We start from the raw sequence: 23,802 nt of genomic DNA on the forward strand, positions 1-23,802 counted from the left end.
AATAATTAGCACAATAATTTTGAATTGAAATTTTCTTAAGTTTTTGGTACACATTCATGATATTGTTTTGCTTCAGTTTATGATTTAGATACCGAATTTGAGTGGAAGTAGTAAGGTAGCTAAATCCAAGAATCTTGAGTCATATCGATTACTACGACATTTATTTTCAGGTTGTTTGTTGTGAAATTGATTTAATTAAGCACAAACGCAGCTTAAAGACTTTTCAGTTTGCGAATTATTTGATTGGGTTGGGCATTAGTTGGGTAGCTTTCCTGAATGAAGGCTTTTCAGGTAGGTGGTCGGAGCGCAGACTGCAGCTAAATCGTTGGGCAGCTAATGTAGGAGGGTTGCATTCGTACTAACCGTATAATTCTTAGCATAGATGACATTCTTCGATTGGGATCGAAAAGTTTGGAAATTTTCGTGCCAGCTAGCTAACAGAATTTGAATTATTCGAATCGTGAAGTAGTGTCACAATGTGTTTTAAAGTAGAAACAAGATTTTTAATTTTTGTCAAAATCGCGAAAAACAATGTTACAGGTCCAAAAGGCGCGAGAAATATTTAGTATAATGTCTATTGCTTTGAAAAAAAAGGTTAAAAGGGGGAGCTAGAGGGGTGTATCCCCATCTTAAAACTGAAAACCGCACCCTCCGGAAGCTTATAGTTTTTAAGTAATTTACTGTTAAATTTCTGTAATTTAGCAAAAAGTTGGTGTTGCCATACACCTGAAATAAAAACGAAGTTCGTATGCAGATATGTTCAGTGGAGGGTTGTTTGTAAAATTGCAGTATTTTTTGCTGTAATTTAAAATTGAGAAATATTTTTTTCTGAATTTGTAGAATTTTTGCATAAAATGTTTTCCGCATAGGCGACCTTCGGCCGCGCTTCAAAAAAATAACCCTCATCAGTCCAATTCCGGCTACGCAATCCACAGCGCCTTTCCCCAGCAAAGGTATTCAATTGGCCTTGGCAGTTGGCTAATAATTAACAGAATTTTTAGTTTGACCACAATTTGATAGCGTACCCAACTCTTTAGTCGGGGGCAATTAAGTTGGTGTAGAGTGCGCACTTTCATATCTCTTCATGTAATTCAAGAGAGACCGACTAAGCTTCCAGCAAGGTGGATTTATTAAGGTGACAGCATTCACCCAGCTGAATTTTTCGCCGTAGGTATGGCTTACGTCAAAATGATATGCTTTGTTTGTATGTATTGGTATGTTTACATTCGTATGTTCCCAGAAGGAAATGGTGCAATATCTTGCCTTCATAAGCTATTACAGAACAGCTTCTAAGCAAGTGGAATGCTTATGTCAACAGCACTGCTCACAGAGCGCTTCCAGTGCTCCTTCTCGAGAAGTGAGTAGGCAAGGTGTTACAAGATAAACTGTCGAGCTAACGATTGTACCTATACACAATTGTCGAAATTTACAGTAGGCGGTACAAACAAAAAAAAGTGACGCGTTCATTTCTGTAAATTTATTAAAAGTGTATTTTTGTGATGAAAAGACGTGCTTCGGAAAGTTAGAAATAACTTAAGTAAAATTTATAATAAAAAGAGTGAGTGTAAATTAAATAAATAAAAAGATGGGTAGAAGAGGAATGAGCGCGAGTTCTATAAAAAGAAAAATTTTAAAGGAACGAAATAATTTAATACGCAAACTTAAGCTATGTGAAAGAAAGAATGAAAAATCAAAAATTAAATCAGATCTTGACGACGACATTTTTAATGTCAATGAAATTGTTTGCAAAATAATGTGCTTACCATATGAAAATACTCACGTGCTTATTCCTCTACTACACAGCTGTATGCAGTTAAAAAAATTCTAATTAAACTTTGACATAATTTTAAGGCAAAAATGGCAGAAAACAAGAATGTTTTCCGGCGAATGACTGGCAACTTAGGCGTTACAAAGTCATATGAACAAATAAATAAATTTGATTTGGAAATGAGTGCCTTAAGGGGGGAAGCTGGTCTAGAGCGCAAAAAATGGGCATATTTTATGAATTTATTTTGACTCAACAAATGAATCAATCGAAAATCTGTGAAATAGGTTTAATAATATAGCTTTCATGGTACAAATACAAAATTTTTCGTCTGAATTAATTTCAAAATGGCCGCTGTCCAGCAGTTCTCCTAAGGCGCCTTTTTTTTCTAGTGGGTCCATTGCCGAAGACGTAAACTCCTTAATTTTTGTCCTGGATCAAAAAATAAAATTTTTTAGTTTCTATATAACAACAGAAAGAGACGTACGTAGGATTTTTTCGATATTTTGTTTTTTCGCGAAATGGTGCACGTTTGAACAAAAAGTTACAATTTTCACTATAAAGAACGACATAAAATTGTTGATTAAAAAAAAAAAACTATGTAATATAAATAAAAAATCCTACGTACGTCTCCGGAAAAAGGTATTTCGAATGTATTGTCAAAATTTCGTAAGAATCGGTAAAGATTTGTTCGAGTTATGTCTTCGGCCAGTTTAAAAAAAGTGATTTCGAGAAAAACGCGTTTAAAGTTGTAAATAGCGTTCGGGGCATACCTGCGAGGCACTGCCGTCGAATGAAAAATTTGGGCATTTAGACATTTTTGCTGGCATCCCTCATTTGGTATATTATTTCTAAGACCCTAAAGCACCTTTTAAGACAAAAAAAAATTTTTAGATTTTTTCAAAATTCTCGACCAGCTTTCCCCCTTAAAAGCGTTGGTAACTCAACAGAGCGAAACTATAAAACAACTGCAAGAAACTTTTTTAAGCCAAAATGAATTAATTGTGAATGATTACATTTATTTATCTTTTTTGTTTAAAATTCATATTTATAAAAAATAAATAAATAAATAAATCATCTATTAAAATAATTATAATTATTAAAATTGAAATAATGTTTTGAAATTATCGTTGCTGTTTGGAAATAAGATAACATCACATGACAAAGACGGCTTCCTGCAGCCCTTACAAAGTAAGCGAGCAAGAAGGGCATGCTGCCAGGCGTTTGTGAAGCGCTTGAAGACAGCTCCTTCTCAAAAGTATTCTCGTACAAGCGGTGGCATAATGACTTGCAATAACACCTTCTATAAGATGTTCCGTCGCAAGCGAAAATGCAATGCCTTGCGTTTTGGCTCATTTCATATAAAAAATAATTAAGGAAATCATGGAGATGGTAAGGCCCTCCCGATTCCAAAGAAGAGCTTCTGTAAACGCTTTTCACTCCTTCTTTTTTCTACTGGGCTTACATTTGCTTGCTGATTTTGACGTGATGGTTGGACCAAACGCAACAACAAATACATGTAGGGTTTTACTTATATGTGTTTGCTGTCACCTGTAATAAATTCGCCTTGGCTTGCAGTGTGCGTGAGCTCTAAAAACAGCGGATGTTGAAAAGTGGCGGGAAACACTTGAAAACACTTATGTTTATAATTATAAAATTTGTTCGGTTGCCTAAAAGAAAGTTATGAGTAAATTGAAAAGGATTGTTTCGCCAATGAAAGAACAAATTACGACACCTACAAAAAAGGTGAAAATTGGTGTTAATGAGTTTGAGGCGAACCACACAAATCTTGCAGAAATCTTTGGTGCTGATGATGACTTCGAAGAAATAATAAATGCCAAACAATTGTCCGCGAAGCAAAATCCTTTAGACCTTAGTAAATGGCAGCGTTGCGTTGTAGTGGAAGCGAGACGTATACCCCTTACATTCGACATATTGCTACAAGTCTGCTTAGCTCTGGATCAAGAGCAGGAATACAGTGAGAAGGAAAACAGTGTGGGGTCGACGCAGTGCCGTCTTCAACAGCAGTGGAGCCAAACAAAAGTAAATGCAGGCGATATTGTTTCGTTACTTGCTGCCTGGAACGATGAACTAAAATCCTACGTAGTAAACAATGAGTATGGATACATTGTCGTTAGCCCCGATATTCTAATATCTAGTACAAGCGTAGTAGGCTCCCTCTTCTGCCGACGAAAAGCCGTTTTGCAAGATAGGTTTAAGGGAATCGATGCCAATAGCAAAGTGGTATGCATATTATTTTTATTTATTTATTTATTTTTTTATTTATATAAGCTTATACAATGTAAATTTACATATGTACAACCTAAAAAACATGCAGCGCTAGCATCAGAGGCTATCAGCTGGCCGTTGAAGGAATGATTTGTGTTAAATTCTTCTCAATAGGTCGCAATCTTTTAGTAAGTGATATATGGTTTTTATGATTTCCTCAGTTGGGCTGGAAAGGAGGGAAATATGATCCGTATTAGAGTAACATTCTCTTTTATCTCGAAGCATTGGGCAAAATTCTAAAAGGTGGAGGACAGTTGCTGTGTCGTTGCAAAATGGACATTTATTGGTTCTTATGCTACCAAGGAGGTGAGCATGCGTAGCTATTGTGTGCCCTATCCGGAGACGTATGTATGGAGTGAGAAAGTTAGCTGGAATTGTTGAAGGATATACTGGTTTGATCCTTGCTGAGTTGACTATTGTATAATGATGATTATAAGAAATCCAATCGACGAAGAGTTTCGAGTGCCTCTTTTCATTGATGAGACGATATACATATATCAGATTTTGTAAAGAAGTTGAGTGTTAATGTGGGCGCGTTAGCTGCATCTTTTGCTAATTCGTCTGCGTAAAAATTTCCTGTTATGCCAGTATGGCTAGGAACCCACATTAGCTTAATTTTCTTTTGATATAAAATAAGGTATTCTCTAATATTACGTTTCCACCAAAAGCAAACACCGTGTTTGCAGGAGTTGTGTTTGGGAGAACTGTCAACTGTTTCCACCGAAATGTGTTTGCAAAGTGTATGGTCTTTGGTATGGTAAGCAGATTTATGATACATTATTTTGCGGCGACAGCGCAGCGCGATAGCCCAGCGGCTAGCAATGTGGGCTTCCGATCCGAAATCCTTGGTTCGAATCACAAAAAAATTTTTTTTTTTTTATACATTTATTTCATTTTGTTTTATGATATGTTTATGAGCAGATTTTTTTCATGGCAGAAATACACTCGGAGGTTTGCCATTGCCTGCCGAGGGGCGACCGCTATTAGAAAAATGTTTTTATTAATTTTGCTTTCACCGAGATTCGAACCAACGACCTCTCTGTGAATTCCGAATGGTGATCACGCACCAACCCACTCGGCTACGGCGGCCGTCAATCAAATGTCATATTGACAAATTGCAATCATTGTTGCCATGTTTCGATAAGAATGCAATAATAAATGAGGAAAATGAGCAACATTGCCACCACTTAATAATTAAATTAGACGCAAACCCAACAAAACACGCTTTAAATTAGACGCAAACCCACAAAACACGCTTTGAAAGTGAGTTTAGGTATGGAGTTGTGTTTTAATTTTGTATGGGATTTGACAGGAGTTTTGTTTCGTGTTTGCGCTAAGAACACGATAGCGGCAGAGAACACGATAGCGGCTGCGGTGGAAACTTAGCATAATTGAATTAATGACAGTAGTTTGGTTATAGCAATTTTTTATAGCTTGAAAACATGATAAGCTGTCGGTACATATTACATACTTTCCAGAGTTTTTAGAAGCATGTAGAACAGCGTGAAAAATTGCGGTGGCCTCAGCAATAAATATAGAACAGAAAGGGAAAAGCAGCCCATAGGATATCGGTTTATCTTTCTCGCTAACGACAGCAAAAGACGTACTTGAGTTTTTAGAGCCGTCCGTGTAAAGAAATCTCCAACTATTATGTTTCAATTCGCTCGCGACTACTCGAAATTCAGCGATATAAATCGCATTAGGAGTGATGTTCTTAGGTAGGCGGACTAGATTGTCTATAAAAGATTCTTTAGGCATCAACCATGGTGGATGACAAAGTTTACGTAATTTAGGTGGTTTTAATGGCAAGTTATTTGTTTTAGCGAAAATCGCGCAAATGTATATAGCTGATTTAATTTTTGTCAATCGGACCCATGATGACGATGAAAACAAAACTTTTCGTAGCATGTTGTTGGAACCAAGAATAATCCTAGGGTAGAGTTTCATAGTACTGTCTTCCATGTTATCCCTTAGTGAGGGAAGACCAGATTCAGCTAATAAATTTTTTATAGGCGATGTTGGAAATGCACGAAGCGATCTTCTTATAGCTGACTGATATGGTGCAGCAAGCATTTTGAGATGGTTATTTGAGTGATGTCCATACATTTCAATAGCGTAGTTTATTACGGAGAGTATTAAAGCGTTGACGACTTGAATTAATAGAGCTGGGCCAATGAGCGAGCGCTTACATGATAGGTACTTAACAATATTTGAGTTTTTTTTTTTTTTTTTTTTTTTTTTTTTTTTTTTTTTTTTTTTTTTTTTTTTTTTTTTTTTTTTTTTTTTTTTTTTTTTTTTTTTTATCTCCCTTTATTTATTACAGTCTGTTATGTATTAACAATATGTAATTTTTGTACAATTAGGGTGTATTAAGTTCTTTTACCAATGTAAGAAGAATCTGTTATTATTATTATTGTTTTTTGTGATTACACTGTAAATCTTATAGTTAGATCAGTCGGTGTGAGTCGCTTTAATCTTCGTTTGGTATTTTCTGCCGGTGCTATTTTACGCATTTCTTCGTTTTGGTGGACTGACAGTCGCTGTATATGCTTAGTGCTACATTTTGTGATTGTTTCTTGGATAGTATCTACATTTAATTCACGATGTATGGCTTCATTGGGAATAAACCAACCAGCATTTGTTATATTTCGTAATATTTTGGATTGTGTTCGCTGTATGAGCTGAATATTTGTGTTTTTAGCCGTTCCCCATATTTCTATTCCGTATTTCCAGATAGGAGTAATAATTGTTTTGTATATAGTCACCTTATTATACAGTGATAGTTTTGATGCTCGTCCTATTAGCCAACTTAATTGCCGGTACTTATTCTTGATTTGATTTCTTTTGTTAATGATATGCTGCTTCCATGTTAGTTTTTCGTCAATAGTTATTCCAAGATATTTTGCTGTTGGGCAGATTTTTATTTTGTTGTTTTTTAGGGTTAGATTATATTTTGATGTCTTTTTGTTTGTGTATATAACTTGGATAGTTTTGTCTTTATTAACTTTTATACCCCATTCGTCAAACCAATTTACTGTATTGTTTATTAATTTTTGAAGTGTAAAGGTCGCCAGTTTTTCGTCATTGTTTGATGCCATTAATACAGTATCATCCGCGAACGTTGCTATCATTGTATTATCTGTTGTCGGAGTTGGCACATCTGCGGTGTATATTAGATATAAGAGAGGACCTAATACACTGCCTTGCGGTACTCCAGCTGTCATTGGTAGAATATCGGAATATTCGTCTTCATATCTTATATAAAATTTTCGATCAGTTATGTAGCTCTTCAAAAGTTCAAAGTAGTTTTGTGGAAAGATTCGTTTGAGCTTATGCAAAAGTCCTTTATGCCAAACTTTATCAAAGGCTTTTGCAATGTCTAGGTATACAGCTACACAATATTTTTTGTCATTCATATCGTTAAGTATTTTGTTAGTAACCCTGTGGATTTGTTGGACTGTTGAGTGTTGAATCCGAATCCGAATTGATGGCTTGGTATCACTTTTTTTGCTGTCAAAATTGGTTCTAGTCGGTCGAACAATATTTTTTCAAACACTTTTGAAAGGATTGGCAATAGGCTGATGGGTCGATATGAGGCAGTTTTGGTGGCATCTTTTCCTGGTTTAGGTATGGCGGTAATTTGAGCAATTTTCCATAGTCGTGAGAAGTATTTAGTCTCTAACATGCAATTGAATATATTTCTTATGAATTGCAATGCTGTTTCAGGTAACTTTTTTAAAATTTTTCCATTTATTAAATCATATCCTGGAGCTTTTTTATCGCTTAGCTGTTTTATTTGATTTTTAATTTCGCTTATGGTGGTCTTTTTTGTTTTGATTTGCGGAACGTTTGTTATGTTGTCAGATTTAATGTTAATGTTTTGATTATCCATTTCGCTTGTAAATGTGTCTAAGAAGTGTCTGGCTAGGGTGTCGGCTTTTTCTTTGCTTGTTTTTGCCCATGTGCCGGCTTCTGTTTTGATGGGAGGTTTATGTATTATAGCGCCATTAATGTGTTTTGTTGCTTTCCATAAGGAGTAATTTGTAGATGCTGCTGTTCCCAGGTTTGCCATATAATTTCGAAGTTTACTCTCCTTGTGTTTTGTAAGTAATGTTTTTAGCTCATTTGTCGCTTTATTAAGTTTGGTCTTATCTGCTGGATGTCTGGTCGTTTGCCATGTTTTGCGGAGTTTTCTTTTTTCGCCGATTTTCTCTTTAATGTAAGTTGGGATATTTTCTTTGTTTGTCATTTTCGGTGTGGGTGTAGAGGAAGCAACTGCTTGTATTACGCTATCATTGAAATATACAATAGCGGCGTCAATTTCATCTTGAGTTTTCAGTGATATATTTATTTTGAGTTTTTGCTCTAATATTTGGCAAGCATTAGTCCAATTCGTTCTAGAATTATATAGGCCCAGAGATTGTTTTATTTCAATAGGTCCAAGTAAGGTCATAATTAATGGTGAATGGTCTGAAGATAGCTCTAAACATGATTTTATTGTTAGATTTTCATATGGCATATTTTTAATTATGCAAAAGTCAATTAGGTCCGGTTGTTTTTTCGTATCTGTTGGCCAGTAGGTTGGCTCACCTGTGCTAATAAACCGACTATTATTTTTTCTAATGGCTTCAATTAATTGCCTCCCTTTTTTATTTGTTAACCTTGACCCCCAAAGTATGTTTTTAGCATTGTAGTCTCCTCCAGCTAAGTATCGATTCCCCAGTGATTTTAGATAATGCAGGTATTGTTCTTTTGTGTTGTTATATTTGGGGGGACAGTAGACTGCAGATATTGCTATATGCCCTTTTGTGTCTTCTATGGCTATTGTGGTGCCTTGGATGTTTTTTTCTCTGTATACCTCCAGTTCATTGTATTTAATACTTCTTTTGATAATAATTGCTGTCCCACCGTGCGCTTTGTTGTCGGGTTCATTTGTGTAATGTATATTATAGTTCGGTATGTTAACAAAAGTTTTGTCAGTGGCGTGAGTTTCAGAGATCATCATTATATCGATTGATTTATTTATTAAGAATGATTTAAGTTCCAGAACGTGGCGAGCAAGTGAGTTTTTAATAATTCTATTTCTTATATACTGACAGTGATCTTTAAATACATACTTACTATCTAGAACTAATCCAAGAAACAGAACATGTAATATTAACATTATTAAATGAAATGGTTGGAAAATTACAATTTTGTTTTCTACAAATGTGGAATGATTTAGATTTAGAATACGATATTGAAGCGCCTGACGAAAGGGACCAAGATGATAGCTGGGAAAGGGAGTCTACAAAGGAAGATGATATGGAATTCAGGTCGGAAGATTTGGAAAATAGGAGAAGGTCATCAGCATATAGCTGGTGACATATATTAGGAAAATTTGATAAAATAGAACCAATTTCGTCGAATGCTATGGTAAACAAAATAACTGATAACGGAGATCCCTGAGGAGTTCCGTTATCTAAGGGAAGTGTGGAAGAAGATGTATCAGAAATAAGAACTTTGATTTTACGTTTATAAAGGAAAGATTTTACGAAATTAAAAACCCGGGGTCCTACCTTCCATTTAATTAATTGTCTTAGAACTACGTGTATAGCAACACGGTCAAAAGCCTTTTCAAAATCAAGCGAGAGAAGGGAAACGTGGTTTTTGTTAGATAGAGCATCACAAATGAAGTGGTCAAGGTACAAAATAGCATCGATTGTGCTTTGGCCTTTTTTAAAAGCAACCTGATTAGAGTGAATAAGCTTATTAAATTGGAGGAACCAGGAAAGCCTTGTAGCAACAATTTTTTCTAAGAGTTTACCTAGGCAAGGAAGAAGAGAAATAGGACGATAGCTGGTAACTTCGCAGGGAGATTCGCCCGGTTTTAAAATTGGAATGATGGCGCTGGTTTTCCAGACTTGAGGGATGATGGAGGTTTGAAAAATATTGTTGTAATGTTTAAGGAGTCTATTGAGGAGAAGAGGGGGTAGGTGTTTGATGATGGGATAGGAAATTTTATCTAAGCCAGGAGTTTTACCTTTCACAGAAGACAGGGCAAGATGGAGTTCAATTGAAGACAAATCAGAGTCGAGATATTTGGCTGAATGTGATAAGGGAGGAGGTAAGTAACTATGGGAGAGAATAGATTTCTTGTTAGAAGAGTATACAGATGAGAAATTAGAATCAGAGGAGATATTAGATAAATAAGTGGCGAACTCTAAGGCTATATCCTGAGGATATAGTAGAGTGCCTTGAGAGGAGTTGAGGGAGGGGATAGGAGAGGAAGTCAGGTTACCAGATAGTCTTTTTATGTTTCTCCAAATCATTTTGGGATCAGAAGAGGAGTTTATGCTGGAGGTGAGAGTCTGAAAAGATTTAAATTTTGCCAACTTAGCTTTTCTTCTAAAAATTGCATTCGCTTTTTTATATGCTACAAGATTTGATGGCGAGCTATTATATTTGAAATGATGCCAAGTTTGTTGTTTGTGAAGTCTAAACGAGGAAAGTTCGTTATCCCACCAAGGAGGGTTTTTATTGCGGGGCTTAGGAGAGGTTTGTGGAATGGATTGGTTGGCTGCAGATCTTATAATTTTTTGAATCCTGGAAGTTTCTTGATTAATATTATTAGAAGGAGGTAGTTTATCTGAGTATTTCAAGCAAAATTCTTCAAACTTAGGCGAGTCAGCTGAAGAGGTTTTGAAGAATATTCAAGGTTTAGTAAAAGTTGAATTATGGTGGGAAATGTTAGCTTTGATAGGAAAATGATCGCTTCCATGAAGATCATCAATACGATGCCAATCAACTTTGGGGGAGAGTGAAGTAGAACAGAATGTAAGGTCAATATGAGTAAAAGTGGAATGAGTGGAAAAATGGGTAGGGGAACCATCGTTAAGTACAAAACAGTCGAAGCTAAGTAGAGCGTCTTCAATTGCGCAGCCTTTGGTATTAATTGAGGGAGAACCCCAAAGAGGACACCAGGCATTGAAGTCACCAGCAAGTAAGAAAGGAGAGGAGGAAGGGGGGGAGAAGGTTCAGGAAATCGGCTGAGGTAAATGTTTGCTGAGGCGGGGAATAGGCACAAATTAGAATCATTTTAAAGGGGGAGGAAATTTCAAGGGAAATGGACGAGATGTTAGAATGAGGTGTAGGGAGAATGTTATGAGGGATGTTTTTTCTAATCAGGATTGCGATACCTTGCTTGCTTAATGTGTTAGACGGAAGGTTATAGAAGTGACCAATGCACGGTTTTGGAGTATAAGCTGTTAAATTGTTTGCTATATGGGTTTCATTTAGTAATATAACAGAGGGGTTGTGTTCTTTAATTAATATTTCAAGTTCAAAGTAGTTATTTATGTAACCGTTAATGTTCCATTGAAGGACAGTTAACATCATGAAGAGAAAAGGAAAAGAAAAATAGTGTAAGGATTTATGTTTCCATGAGCGAGGGGATCTGTGAGGTGGGAACGGTAGATGGAGAAGGCGCAGTGGCGGGAGGCAAATTAATGGCAGGAGATGAAGATAGGGAGAGAGGAGAGAAGGGAGGGGAAGGAGAGTTATTTAAGGAAGATACTGAGGGAGATGGAGAGCAGTCTGTAGAGATTGTATGGATGTTGGTATTAGATAAGGTGTTATGGCGTGAAGTTTTAACTATAATATTGAGGTTGGAGTCATTTGAGGTTAGCTTGTTTTGATTTTTGGTGAAATTTGTATTTAAAGAATCGATGTTGCTGGTAGCAGTTACATTTGCGTAAGAAAATGGTGAAGGAGTAGTTGGAGTTTGAGACTTATATAGACTGATGGCTTCTCTCATGGAGCATTTGTGAATAGTTTTAATTTTGAGTAATTCTTTAGATTGGACAAATCTTGGACAGTCACTAGAAGAAGAAGGATGTTCACCACCGCAATTAGCACATTTAACTCTAGTACAATCAGAGGGGGAGGAATGGTTAGAGGGAAGATTGCAGATCACGCAAGATGGGTTGTTGTTGCAGCGTTTGGTCGTGTGACCTAACAACTGGCAATTTCTGCAGCGCATGGGATTAGGATAATAAGGACGGATATCTAGTGTTCGCCAGGCCACTTCAATACGACTAGGCAAAGTGTATTTATCGAATGTCAATAATAAAGCGCCAGTAGGTGCCCGCGAGCCATTGATTAATTTGGTGAATTTGTGAACTGCAGTAACGCCTTGATCTTTAAGACCATCAATTATTTCCTCATCGGCAAGTTGGCAAATTAATGGAGCATATATCGTCCCCTTTACTGAGTTAAGTGCCAGTAAAGGGGACGATACGCCAGGCAGATATGTAGTTGACAAAAATTTTTCGGCAATTTTTTGGCTTTTTACTAGTAATAGTAGACTACCATCTCGAAGAGCTGTGATTTTGTTAACGTCTTTACTAATTGTTTGAATACCTTTGTAGACAGCAAAACAAGATGTGGATGAGATCGGTTTAGTGTCGTCCTGAGACTTTAAAACAAGATACTTAGGATCATCCTTCTTGGTTATAGGTAATTCCGGGAACACATCCAGAGTTGCGGTTATTGGTTTTTTCCTTTTGCTTTTGGGAGATGAGGATAAAGGTGCAAACCTATTATCCCCCAGCTTGTTGGCCCCGGGGGGGCATTTTGATGGAATATTACGTTTTTTTCAGAATAATTTGTAAGTTTAAAGCTTTAACAGAAATTTTTTTTTTTTTTTTTTTGTTTTTTGTATTTTTAAAAAGCAAGTAAGTAGCGCAGAACAGAAAGAAGCAAGTATAGAGCACAAACGAATCAAATGCGACCGTACGGTTCGACAGCTCGGTAGCGAATGTATGCATATTAATTTGCCATTTATTTATTGTAATACATATAATTTCTGCGATTTTATTTTCAGATGGTCGTAGGATCGATTGTGCATGAAATGTTGCAACTAGTGCTTCAAAAAGGGTTAACGAGCTCTAAAGACATTGAACTTGCTGCAGGAATGCTATTAAACTCCCCTGAAACGGCGTACGAACTTTATAGTAACTCAATGACTCGTGATGAATTAGGCTTCGAGTTAGAAAAGTTTGTGCCAAAAGTAATAAGCTTCGTAGAACGATATATTAAAGGAAATACCACAACAGCGGTATAAGAATTTATTAAAATAATAAAAACAATACATGAGCATATTTTGTTTACAGTGTCTTAAGGAGAATTTTCAAGGAACTATTCACGAAATACAAGATATTGAAGAAAATGTTTGGGCACCGCAACTGGGTTTGAAAGGTAGAGTAGATGTAACGGTACGCCTTAAACAGCGGAGACATGAAATGGTATCAAATGTCGTACCGTTGGAATTAAAAACTGGTCGAGCCAGTTTTTCCATGGAGCACAAGGGTCAGGTTATATTATATCAAATGATGCTCTCAGCTATTGGGCGTGAAACGAATTCCAGCCTTCTACTTTATTTGAGAGAATGTATAATGCGTGAATTGCGTGGCACACGAAACGAACAACGAGATCTTATAATGTTGCGTAATGACTTCGCACACTATATTTTGTGCTCAAGTCCTATGGCTGCTGCTGCTGGTACACCTCTCACGTTGCCTAAAGATGGAAAATTTGTTCAGCCACTAAAATTACCCGATCCTATTTCACATCACAGCGCTTGTGGTAATTGTGAATATGCAACAATTTGCTGCACCTTCGCAAAAACTGATCCTGAGCTTCAATTGAGGAGTGCACATCCATTGAAAGGTGTTATGCAGACAGTAACGGAGCATTTACAAGCGGAAGATTACAAATACTTTATGCACTGGTGTAGTTTGCTTGCATTGGAGGAACAAGAAATGAGGAAATCAAGCAATTTCCGCACATTGTGGACAAATACGCCAGAACAACGTCAGGAAAAGGGTATCGCAATTATAGCAATGCGACTGAGTGCGGTTTCTAATGAGGGATCTTTATATCTGCATAAGTTAATTTTTCGGTTGGCTGATGAAAATAACCAATTAGATTTGCTTTTGAGCGGAGTAATTACACTAATACACACTGTTTCGGCAAAGCTCGGTAACGTACATATATTTATTTTAGTTCTCTATTGGCGAATATGTGATTATCAGCACGAGCAGACGGTTGGCAGTCGGAGCCGGTTCCATTGTCGACATATCAAGTACTCATGTTACCATAAGTCTGGATCTTAATTTAAGCAAAAACTATGCAAGCGAAACATTTATAATTGATAAGCATGAGTCCCAATCCGGCAACGCATTCAATTTTACGAATGTTAGCTTGCTTTTGGATAATAGAGATCGTGCGAAAATATTGCGGGAAATCGTAGTACATCGCATGCCACCTACTTTCCAGAAAAATCTACCAAAGATCGTTGCAACTAAGGGTGCATCTATACTTAAACAATTGAATAAGGTGCAACGATCTGCAGTTCTTAAGGCGCTAACTGCAGAAAGCTACATGCTAATCAAAGGACTGCCCGGAACCGGTAAGCAATCACAAATTAAGTGACTTCTTCCATTAACGTAGTCCTTTTAATTTTTAAATTAAAACCTGGTATGCTGATTTGAAATTTATTTATTTATTATTAAACAAACGCCTATCGGCAATATATAGGGTGTTTTTTTTAGAGGTTAGGTTTTCAAGATGAAATAAAACGTATATAATTTAATGTTATGGCCAAGAATTTAGCTTTATTATAAAGATAAGGGTTTGCCATTATGTTTTAAAAATGATTTCGGGCAAGTGGCCGCCGCGGCTGGCTCGAATAAATTCCAGCCGAGAGGCCCAATTGGGGCCGTATGTCAGCAATAACGCGCCGAATATTCTCTTCCAAGACGTCAATCGTCTCGGGCTTATCTGCGTAGACAAGCGACTTCACATAGCCCCACAAGAAATAGTCCAGCGGTGTTATATCGCACGATCTTGGAGGCCACGCCACAGGTCCACGGCGCGAGATAATGCGCTCACCAAAAGTTTCCTTCAATAAATCGATTGTTGCGTTGGCTGTATGGCATGTAGCGCCGTCTTGTTGGAACCAAAGGTCGTCCACATCAACATCGTCCAATTCAGGCACGAAAAAGTCATTAATCATGGCTCTATAGCGCTCTCCATTGACTGTAACATTATGGCCGGCTTCATTTTTAAAGAAATATGGACCAATGATTCCCTCTGCCCATAGAGCACACCAAACAGTGACTTTTTGAGGATGTAACGGTGCCTCAGCATTGGCTTGTGGATTATGTTCACTCCAAATGCAACAATTTTGCTTATTGACATACCCATTCAACCAGAAGTGAGCTTCATCGCTGAACAAAATTTTCTTCGATGCGTCGCGCGAACCGAACCATTATTTTCGTAATAAATTTTCACGATTTGCAAACGTTGTTCAGGTCTAGTTAAGTCTATTTATTATGAAATGGCAAACCAAACTGAGCATAAATCAAGTGACAGCTGTCAAATAGACCATCTACGAAAAAAGTAGTGCCAACTTGAAAACCTAACCTCTAAAAAAACACCCTTTACAATGATAAAGATTATGGGACAGAAGGTTCTTGAGAAAAATCAGGGTATTAGATGAGGGTATAGGATGATATTTTTGCCTTTTCGCAGAAAAGTATCGTAGGTTCCACCATAAAAATCGAGAACAGCATGAAGGGAGTTGACGCTGATGGCTATTCTACTGCACGGGCCGTGATAGACGTAACTTTTGTAGGTAGCGACTGTTTTCAGTAGACGACTATTCCTAAGAGTGAGACCAGCCGGGGCAAGCTCGAACGAGTTGCGTACTTCCGGGGCATCAATAATACCATTTACCACTTTATAGAAGAACGCCAGATCAGTTATGCGATGGCGAGACCGCAGACTGCTAACGGCTAATGCCTGCTTCAGTGTATGAAGACCAGATTATGGATCCGTACTCCAGTATTGGAAGAACTACAGTTTTGAAAAGACAAATCAGGGAGTGGGGGTTCTTGGAGTCCTTACTATTCCTAGTTATAAATCCGAGTATCTTAAAAGCTCTCTGAGTTATTCCGTCTATGTGCTTGTGGAAAGTTAGTTTGGTGTCAATCGTGACACCGAGGTCTTTGATGTCATCTACCTGATGTCCCCAATCCAACTCCTGCACGACGAGGCTCACATGCTCTCTGTAAAGGAGCACAACAAAATGCTCGGCAAGCAGTTCCTGCTAGGGTGTTACCGCAGGCCTCACCCATGCAGACACCTGCTTGTGCCTGAGCCACCTCCCAGACACATCAGGAGACATCGCCTTTATTACGTGGACAAGATCCAGGAAAAAACTGACAGACCACTCGAGGATCAGACAGTGTACAGACAGGCCATAAACGACATTCATCGAGAGACCCTTACCACCTTCTTAAGCTCCCGACCCCCGAATGCCGTTATCGGAGTCCAACCACCACCTATCGCAGATGAAGAGCTCCAGCTTCCCCGAGAGTCCCGCGTAACTTTGGCACAATTACGTTCTGGATACTGTAGCAGGTTAAACTCCTACCTATCCAGAATCGACCCCGACATACCAAACATATGTCCGGCATGTGAAGGCACCCCGCACGACACTAACCACCTCTTCACATGCCCCATCAAACCCACTCATCTAACACCTCTCTCCCTCTGGACCCAACCCGTCGAAACTGCTAGTTTCCTGGGGCTACCGTTAGATGAGCCAGACGAAGACGACCGGTAACTACACTACACTGACAGGGCGAAGATACTGCTACAACAACAACAACATGTCATCCACCTCCCTTATTTTATCACCATTGAGTGTGTACACTGCAGGTAAGGGAGTGCGCGATCTCGAGAAGGACATCACAGCACACTTTTTAAAGTTGAGATCCAGTTTGTTCCTTGTGCACCAGTCAGAGAGATTATCGACGTCCTGTTGTAGTAGATGACTATCCAGCACACTAGTGATAGATCGATAAACTTTAAGATCGTCCGCAAAGAGTAGGTATTCCGAGTTGAAGTCGTTACCAATATCATTCACGAATATGCTGAAAAGAATCGGACCGAGGTGAGAACCTTGCGGAACACCAGAGTTAGCCGCATATTCATTGGATAGGTGGCCATCCACTTTGACCTGCAGGTGTCTACCAGGTAGATATGACCTAAGCTAGTCTAATGCTTTGCCGCAGACGCCATATTTCCTGAGCTTGCTTAGCAAGATGTCATGGTCAACTCGATCGAACGCTTTACTGAAGTCAGTATAGATGCTATGAACACAGCTGTTGGTATACAGTGAGTTGTTCAGTAGCTAGTTGGTGTAGGCGAAAATGTCAGTTGACGTTGAACGGCTACCAATAAAATCATGCTGTTGTGTGGTGATGATTGAACCAAAAACAGCAGAGAGTTGCGGTAAGATCAGCTTTCAAAAAGTTTAGCCAAGGCCGACTGAATGCAGATTGGCCGGCCGATAATTCGTGACTGTATTCTTTGGACCTTCTTTATGAATGGGGCTGAAGTACGAGAGTTTCCAGTCTTTAGGAAAAACACCACACTGCAGAGACGATTGGAAAAATATTGTTCTCCTTGATTTGATTCGATTCTACTTGAATGTGCCGTTTTGTAGCTATGAGCACACCTCCACCACGCTTACAACCACTCGTTGCCTGGTTACGATCTCTGTGATAAATGTTGTAAGTGGGGTTCAGCACCTCACCATCATGTATAGCGGGGTGGAGCCAGGTTTCGGTGATGCAGATGATATGGTAGTGACTAATTGACATGGCTTTGAGAAATTCGCAGAGTTTTGTTCGTAGACCGCGGACATTCTGGTAGTAGACGGTAAGATTTGTCACTTTCCTCCTCCTCTCTGATCGAACGAAAATTCTTTGTTACTATTTTCAGTATGCCATTCACATATTTTATTGTTTTGCTCAAATCACCATTCTTCTCAAGAGAGGCAAGCTCAGAGCGTAAGCTCTTCAGATATTCCTGCTGTGTTGGAGTGAGATCCGGTTTGAAAGATATCGTGGTGTTACCATCAGCTGGCTTACTTTTGAGTAAGGTGATTGCATCGGCTGCAGTTGGGGTCACTACAAGTAGTGGACGGGAACGACCTGGTGTGTGACGTCCCAGTCTACGAAGTTTTAGGCCAGTTGAGTCACAAGATAACTCTGGTGGCAGGATAGATGTCAGACTTGACCTATCATCCTTCAGCCGATCTTTTCCAGTTGCTTTAGATGATTCAGGGACGTTGAACGCAATGACATTAGCCTCGCGGCGTTTACGTTCGCTCAGCTCTATGAAGACTGCTTCAGTGGATGCCGGTGAGATTGCATGGGAGTTAATCTTATTCTCGACTAACGTTAACCTATCATCAATTTTAGAACATTTATTGGGGAGGCTAACATTTTGTTGGGACAGCTTACTAACTTCTGCTCTAGTGTCTGCCAGATTGTTTGCAATTTCGGGCCTAAAAGCCTCAAATTTTTGCTTGTTGTTGTTGTTGTAGCAGTATCTTCGCCCTGTCAGTGTAGTGTAAATTACCGGTCGTCTTCGTCTAGCTCATCTAACGGTAGGCCCAGGAAACAGGCAGTTTCGACGGGTTGGATCCAGAGGGAGAGAGGTGTTAGATGAGTGGGTTTGATGGGGCATGTGAAGAGGTGGTTAGTGTCGTGCGGGGTACCTTCACATGCAGGACATATGTTTAGTATGTCGGGGTCGATTCTGGATAGGTAGGAGTTTAACCTGCTACAATATCCAGAACGGATATTGCTATGCAAGAATTGCACTGGACTGATACCAGATTCCGAGGTATTACGGCCTGACACACGGAACAGACTGTGCGGGGGACCAGGAGCTGCTGGTTTGTCCCCGCACTGGGGTTGGAGCAGGAGGGAAGGGGAGGGGTTGAAGGGGAGTTGTGTTGCTCCGATAGGATCCTCACCGTGGAGGTGTGGGTAGTGGTGGCGGTTGGTAGTGCCGGCCTATCAGGGGGTGTGTTAGCCGTGGAGGCATCAGACGCCTGCTGGCGGGAGCAACACGTGGTCACATACCGTGTGGACCACTCCCTATGTGACTTAAGACCCGAGCAGGTCTTAAGGTGGCTCCACCCGTTGCACTTATTGCACCTAACCGAGGTGGAGTTCGGGTGAAGCCGTTTGTGGCAGACGCATCAGTAGAATACTTCTGGCCCAGGGTTGGATTCGATTCCAGCTCTGAGGAGAAGTATTTGGAGCAGGATTGCTGCGGGAGTTTGCTCCTGTGACGTAAGGGGTGGTATGATATGGGTTTCACTAGACAGGGCTAGTATACTGGGGCGGCAGCCCTTGGTCGGGAAAAACCCGAGTCATTCCGGTACGTAGAACCGGTTGCCATGGGAATGCCTTGCAAGGTGTACCGCAGGGTGGTGTCCTTTCTCCCTTGCTGTTCAATTTCTACATCTCGAAACTCCCCCAACCACCAGCGGGAGTTTCCCTGATCTCATACGCTGACGACTGCACGATCATGGCGTCGGGCAATGACATCGATGGCCTGTGTTCCAAAGTGAACAACTACCTCACCGACCTTTCTCGCTTTTTCACTGCGAGGAATCTCCAACTTTCCCCCACCAAGTCCACGGCGACCCTCTTTACCACCTGGACAAAGGAGGTCAAGCTGTCCCTTAAGGTAAAAGTCGACGACACACCAATTCCGACTGTAAATAACCCCAAAATTTTGGGTGTAACCTTTGACAGCTTGCTCTCCTTCTCTGCGTATACAACCGCAATTGCCACAAAAGTCCAAAATCGCAACAAGGTCCTCAAATCGCTGGCCGGCAGCACTTGGGGCAAAGACAAAGAACTGTTGCTTTCGATATTTAAGGCAATTGGCCGGCCGGTTCTTAACTATGCTGCGCCTGTCTGGTCGCCTGGAACTAGTGATTCGCAGTGGACAAAGCTACAGACCTGTCAAAATACCGCCATTCGGACAGCGACCGGGTGCCTCCTGATGTCACCCATCCAACACCTTCATAACGAGGCACAAATGCTCCCAGTTGTGGAGCACAACAAACTGCTCAGCAAGCAGTTCCTGCTGGGGTGTTACCGCAGGTTTCACCCCTGCAGACACCCGCTTGAGCCTGAGCCGCCTCCCAAGCACGTCAGGAGACACCTAGACTACGCTGACGAACTCCAGGACAAAACTGATCGAAACCTACTGGACCGGACAGTATTTAGACAGTCAATAAACGACATTCACCGGGAGACCGTTACCACCTTTATGAACTCCCGTCCTGTGAATGCCGTAATCGGAGTCCAGCCACCACCTATCGCAGATGAAGAGCTCCAGCTTCCCCGTGAGACTCGTGTAACATTGGCACAATTACGTTCTGGATACTGTAGCAGGTTAAACTCCTACCTATCCAGAATTGACCCCGACATACCAAACACATGTCCGGCATGTGAAGGTACCCCGCACGACACTAACCACCTCTTCACATGCCCCTTCAAACCGACTCATCTAACCCCCCTCTCCCTCTGGACCCAACCTGTCGAAACAGCATGTTTCCTGGGCCTACCCTTAGATGAGCTAGATGAAGACGACCGATGATATGCTTACACTGACAGGGCTACCTATGCTGTTAACAACAACAACAGGCACTGAATTGCAGAATATACTGCACAATTTATCAATTATTTAAAGGGTGTTTTTTTAGAGGTTAGGTTTTCAAGTTGGCACTACTTTTTTCGTAGATGGTCTTTTTGACAGCTGTTACTTGATTTATGCTCAGTTTGGTTTGCCATTTCATAATGAATAGACTTACACCTGAACAACGTTTGCAAATCGTGCAAATTTATTACGAAAATAATGGTTCGGTTCGCGCGACGCATCGAAGAAAATTTTGTTCAGCGATGAAGCTCACTTTTGGTTGAATGGGTATGTCAATAAGCAAAATTGTCGCATTTGGAGCGAACATAATCCACAAGCCATTGCTGAGACGCCGTTACATCCTCAAAAAGTCACTGTTTGGTGTGCTCTATGGGCAGAGGGAATCATTGGTCCATATTTTTTTAAAAATGAAGCCGGCCATAATGTTACAGTCAATGGAGAGCGCTATAGAGCCATGATTAATGACTTTTTCGTGCCTGAATTGGACGATGTTGATGTGGACGACCTTTGGTTCCAACAAGACGGCGCTACATGCCATACGGCCAACGCATCAATCGATTTATTGAAGGAAACTTTTGGTGAGCGCATTATCTCGCGCCGTGGACCTGTGGCGTGGCCTCCAAGATCGTGCGATATAACACCGCTGGACTACTTCTTGTGGGGCTATGTGAAGTCGCTTGTCTACGCAGATAAGCCCGAGACGATTGACGTCTTGGAAGAGAATATTCGGCGCGTTATTGCTGACATACGGCCCCAATTGCTGCAAAAAGTGGTCGAAAATTGGGCCTCTCGGCTGGAATTTATTCGAGCCAGCCGCGGCGGCCACTTGCCCGAAATCATTTTTAAAACATAATGGCAAACGCTTATCTTCATAATAAAGCTAAATTCTTGGCCATAACATTAAATTATATACGTTTTATTTCATCTTGAAAACCTAACCTCTAAAAAAAACACCCTTTATAATAAAAAACACTGAGTAGCCGAAAACACGTGTTTACCTCGTCGTTGCTGACAGAATATTTGATTGTATAGGGTTTTTCAGTAAGTTGAGTTGAGTAAGTAAAGTTGAAGGGCACCTATTGAATAACCCTATATATGTTCAAACTCGATAATAAAAAAAAATAGTTAAAAAAGTCAAACCGTTTGTGTTTTATTCAAAAAAGTTCAAAAGTTGAAGCGCTCTTACTGAAAAACCCTATACATTTAAGTATGAAATTCGATTAATAACTGTTTGCAATAATACAAATATTTTAAATTAACATTTATTGCCAATTTAATTAAATTGACGAGCTAAACTCACAATTTTTTGTTTTTCTTGCATAGGTAAAACGCAAACGTTAGTGGCTATTGTGCGACTATTGCATTTAATGGGTAAATCGGTTCTTGTGACCAGTCATACACATTCAGCAGTAGACAATTTATTGGTGCGCTTAAAGCCGCATAAGATTCCAATGCTGCGTTTAGGTTCAGGTACCCGTATCAATGCAGAATTACAGGAGTTTGGGGAGAGAATTCTTCTTACAGGCTGTAATACCGTGGAGACAATAACAGAAAAGTATAACTCGTTTAGTATTGTTGGCGTCACTTGCCTTGGTTCATCACATCCACTATTCCTACATCGAAAATTTGATTTTTGTATAGTTGATGAAGCAACGCAAATAATGCAACCAACAACACTGCGCCCGCTCTTTTATTCCGATAAATTCATATTAGTAGGCGACCCAGATCAATTGCCGCCCTTGATACGGTCAAAGGAAGCGCGCCGACTTGGCGCTGATGAATCACTTTTTGAACGACTTGACACAACAGCAGCAACATCAATACTAACACTGCAATATCGTATGAATAAAGCTATAACTCGTTTGGCGAATGAACTTACCTACAATGGTGCGTTACAATGTGCTTCTAAAGAGGTGGAGCTTAATAATTTCCAATTGAATTTGCCGCATGTCTTCAAAGTCGAAAAATGGGTGATGCGAGCCTTCCAAACACACATCGATCAATCCGTATTTCTGTTGGATACGAAAGACTGCAGTGAGCGTTTGCTCGAGTACGCAAAGCGTAGGCAGAAAGGCTCTCTTGTTGCCATATCGGACAACATTTCTGAAAATGATGTAGTGAAAGAATGCACCAAGTCACCTGCCTTTAGCGGACAAAAAATTGGTAAAAGCAAACGCATTTCAAAGTACACAAATTACTGTGAAGCTGCCATTATTATGAATATGGTAGAACTACTACTTAAGGCGGGGTATGCGCCCGAACACATTGGTGTAATTGCACCTTATCGAGCACAAGTTGAGTATCTGCGTAAACTAGTTTCACAATTTGATGGTCTCCACAGAGATCAGCCCCATACAAATTTTGCCGCTGTAGAGGTTAACACAGTTGATCAATATCAAGGACGAGATAAGGATATTATACTTTTATCGGGTACAAAAACTGGCGCTGTGGAAGAAAATGAATGTGCGCGCGATGGTGAAATTCTAGAGGACAAAAGACGGCTTACGGTTGCTATAACACGTGCCAAACGCAAACTAATATTAGTGGGCGACGCTGCTTGCTTGGATAAATACACTCCTTTCCACACACTTCTCGGACACATACCAAGTTACTGTAAATTGGAGTTGGAAGATGGCAAACTAGGCTTCGAATGGCAGCCACTTTTAAATGTCCTAGCTAATATTAAGGATTAGCTTATTTTGCTTGAATTTATTAAACAATTGTACGTAATTTAACTCCCGACTTATTTTTAATTCTCTTCACATTGTAATTCAAAATAAATTATTTCAAATATGAGATTACTGAAAATGTCAACAGATTAGCACAATGTTGAATGATGCTTGACACAAACTGATGATTAACTTGATTGAAATGGTTTGATGCTTCGCAGATGTTAAGATGAAATTTAGATGTTGGTGAATGCAACTGTAAGTGAACAAAAAAAATTATATTTCTAGAAAATCGTTACGGCCAAAACTCAGACGTTCTAAATTTAATTATTTTAAAAATTACAATGAAAATTCTATAGACATTTTTGTCTTACGTCATTGCCACCTCTACCGCATAAGGCATCCACGATGCAGCCCATTTTTTGAACACAAAGAAGATTTTCAGGAAAAATTTATTTGTTTTATTTATTACCAAATAAAATAATAAGTATAACTGGCCTT

The 23,802-nt window shown here is 39.6% G+C and overlaps 1 protein-coding gene across 1 annotated transcript; it reads left to right on the top strand.

Annotated features, from left to right (window-relative positions):
- The first annotated feature begins 3,335 nt into the window (after positions 1-3,335).
- LOC129239548 (DNA replication ATP-dependent helicase/nuclease DNA2) lies at positions 3,336-23,448 on the top strand. Its single transcript, XM_054875117.1, has 5 exons — positions 3,336-4,009; positions 12,918-13,151; positions 13,207-14,037; positions 14,099-14,504; positions 21,956-23,448. The coding sequence occupies exons 1-5, from the start codon at positions 3,449-3,451 to the stop codon at positions 23,323-23,325; spliced, it is 3,402 nt and encodes a 1,133-aa protein (XP_054731092.1). The 5' UTR covers positions 3,336-3,448; the 3' UTR covers positions 23,326-23,448.
- Positions 23,449-23,802: the final 354 nt, after the last annotated feature.

Source organism: Anastrepha obliqua, chromosome 2, assembly GCF_027943255.1.
Source record: "Anastrepha obliqua isolate idAnaObli1 chromosome 2, idAnaObli1_1.0, whole genome shotgun sequence".
Lineage (NCBI taxonomy): Eukaryota > Metazoa > Arthropoda > Insecta > Diptera > Tephritidae > Anastrepha > Anastrepha obliqua.

Bases quoted from the DNA above. Each gene is read 5' to 3' on its own strand.
- LOC129239548 (XM_054875117.1), top strand. From the start codon at position 3,449: ATGAGTAAATTGAAAAGGATTGTTTCGCCAATGAAAGAACAAATTACG. The intron at 4,010-12,917 runs GTATGCATATTA...TTTTATTTTCAG, and splicing joins TCGATGCCAATAGCAAAGTG to ATGGTCGTAGGATCGATTGT. The intron at 14,038-14,098 runs GTAATTACACTA...TATTTATTTTAG, and splicing joins TAGATTTGCTTTTGAGCGGA to TTCTCTATTGGCGAATATGT.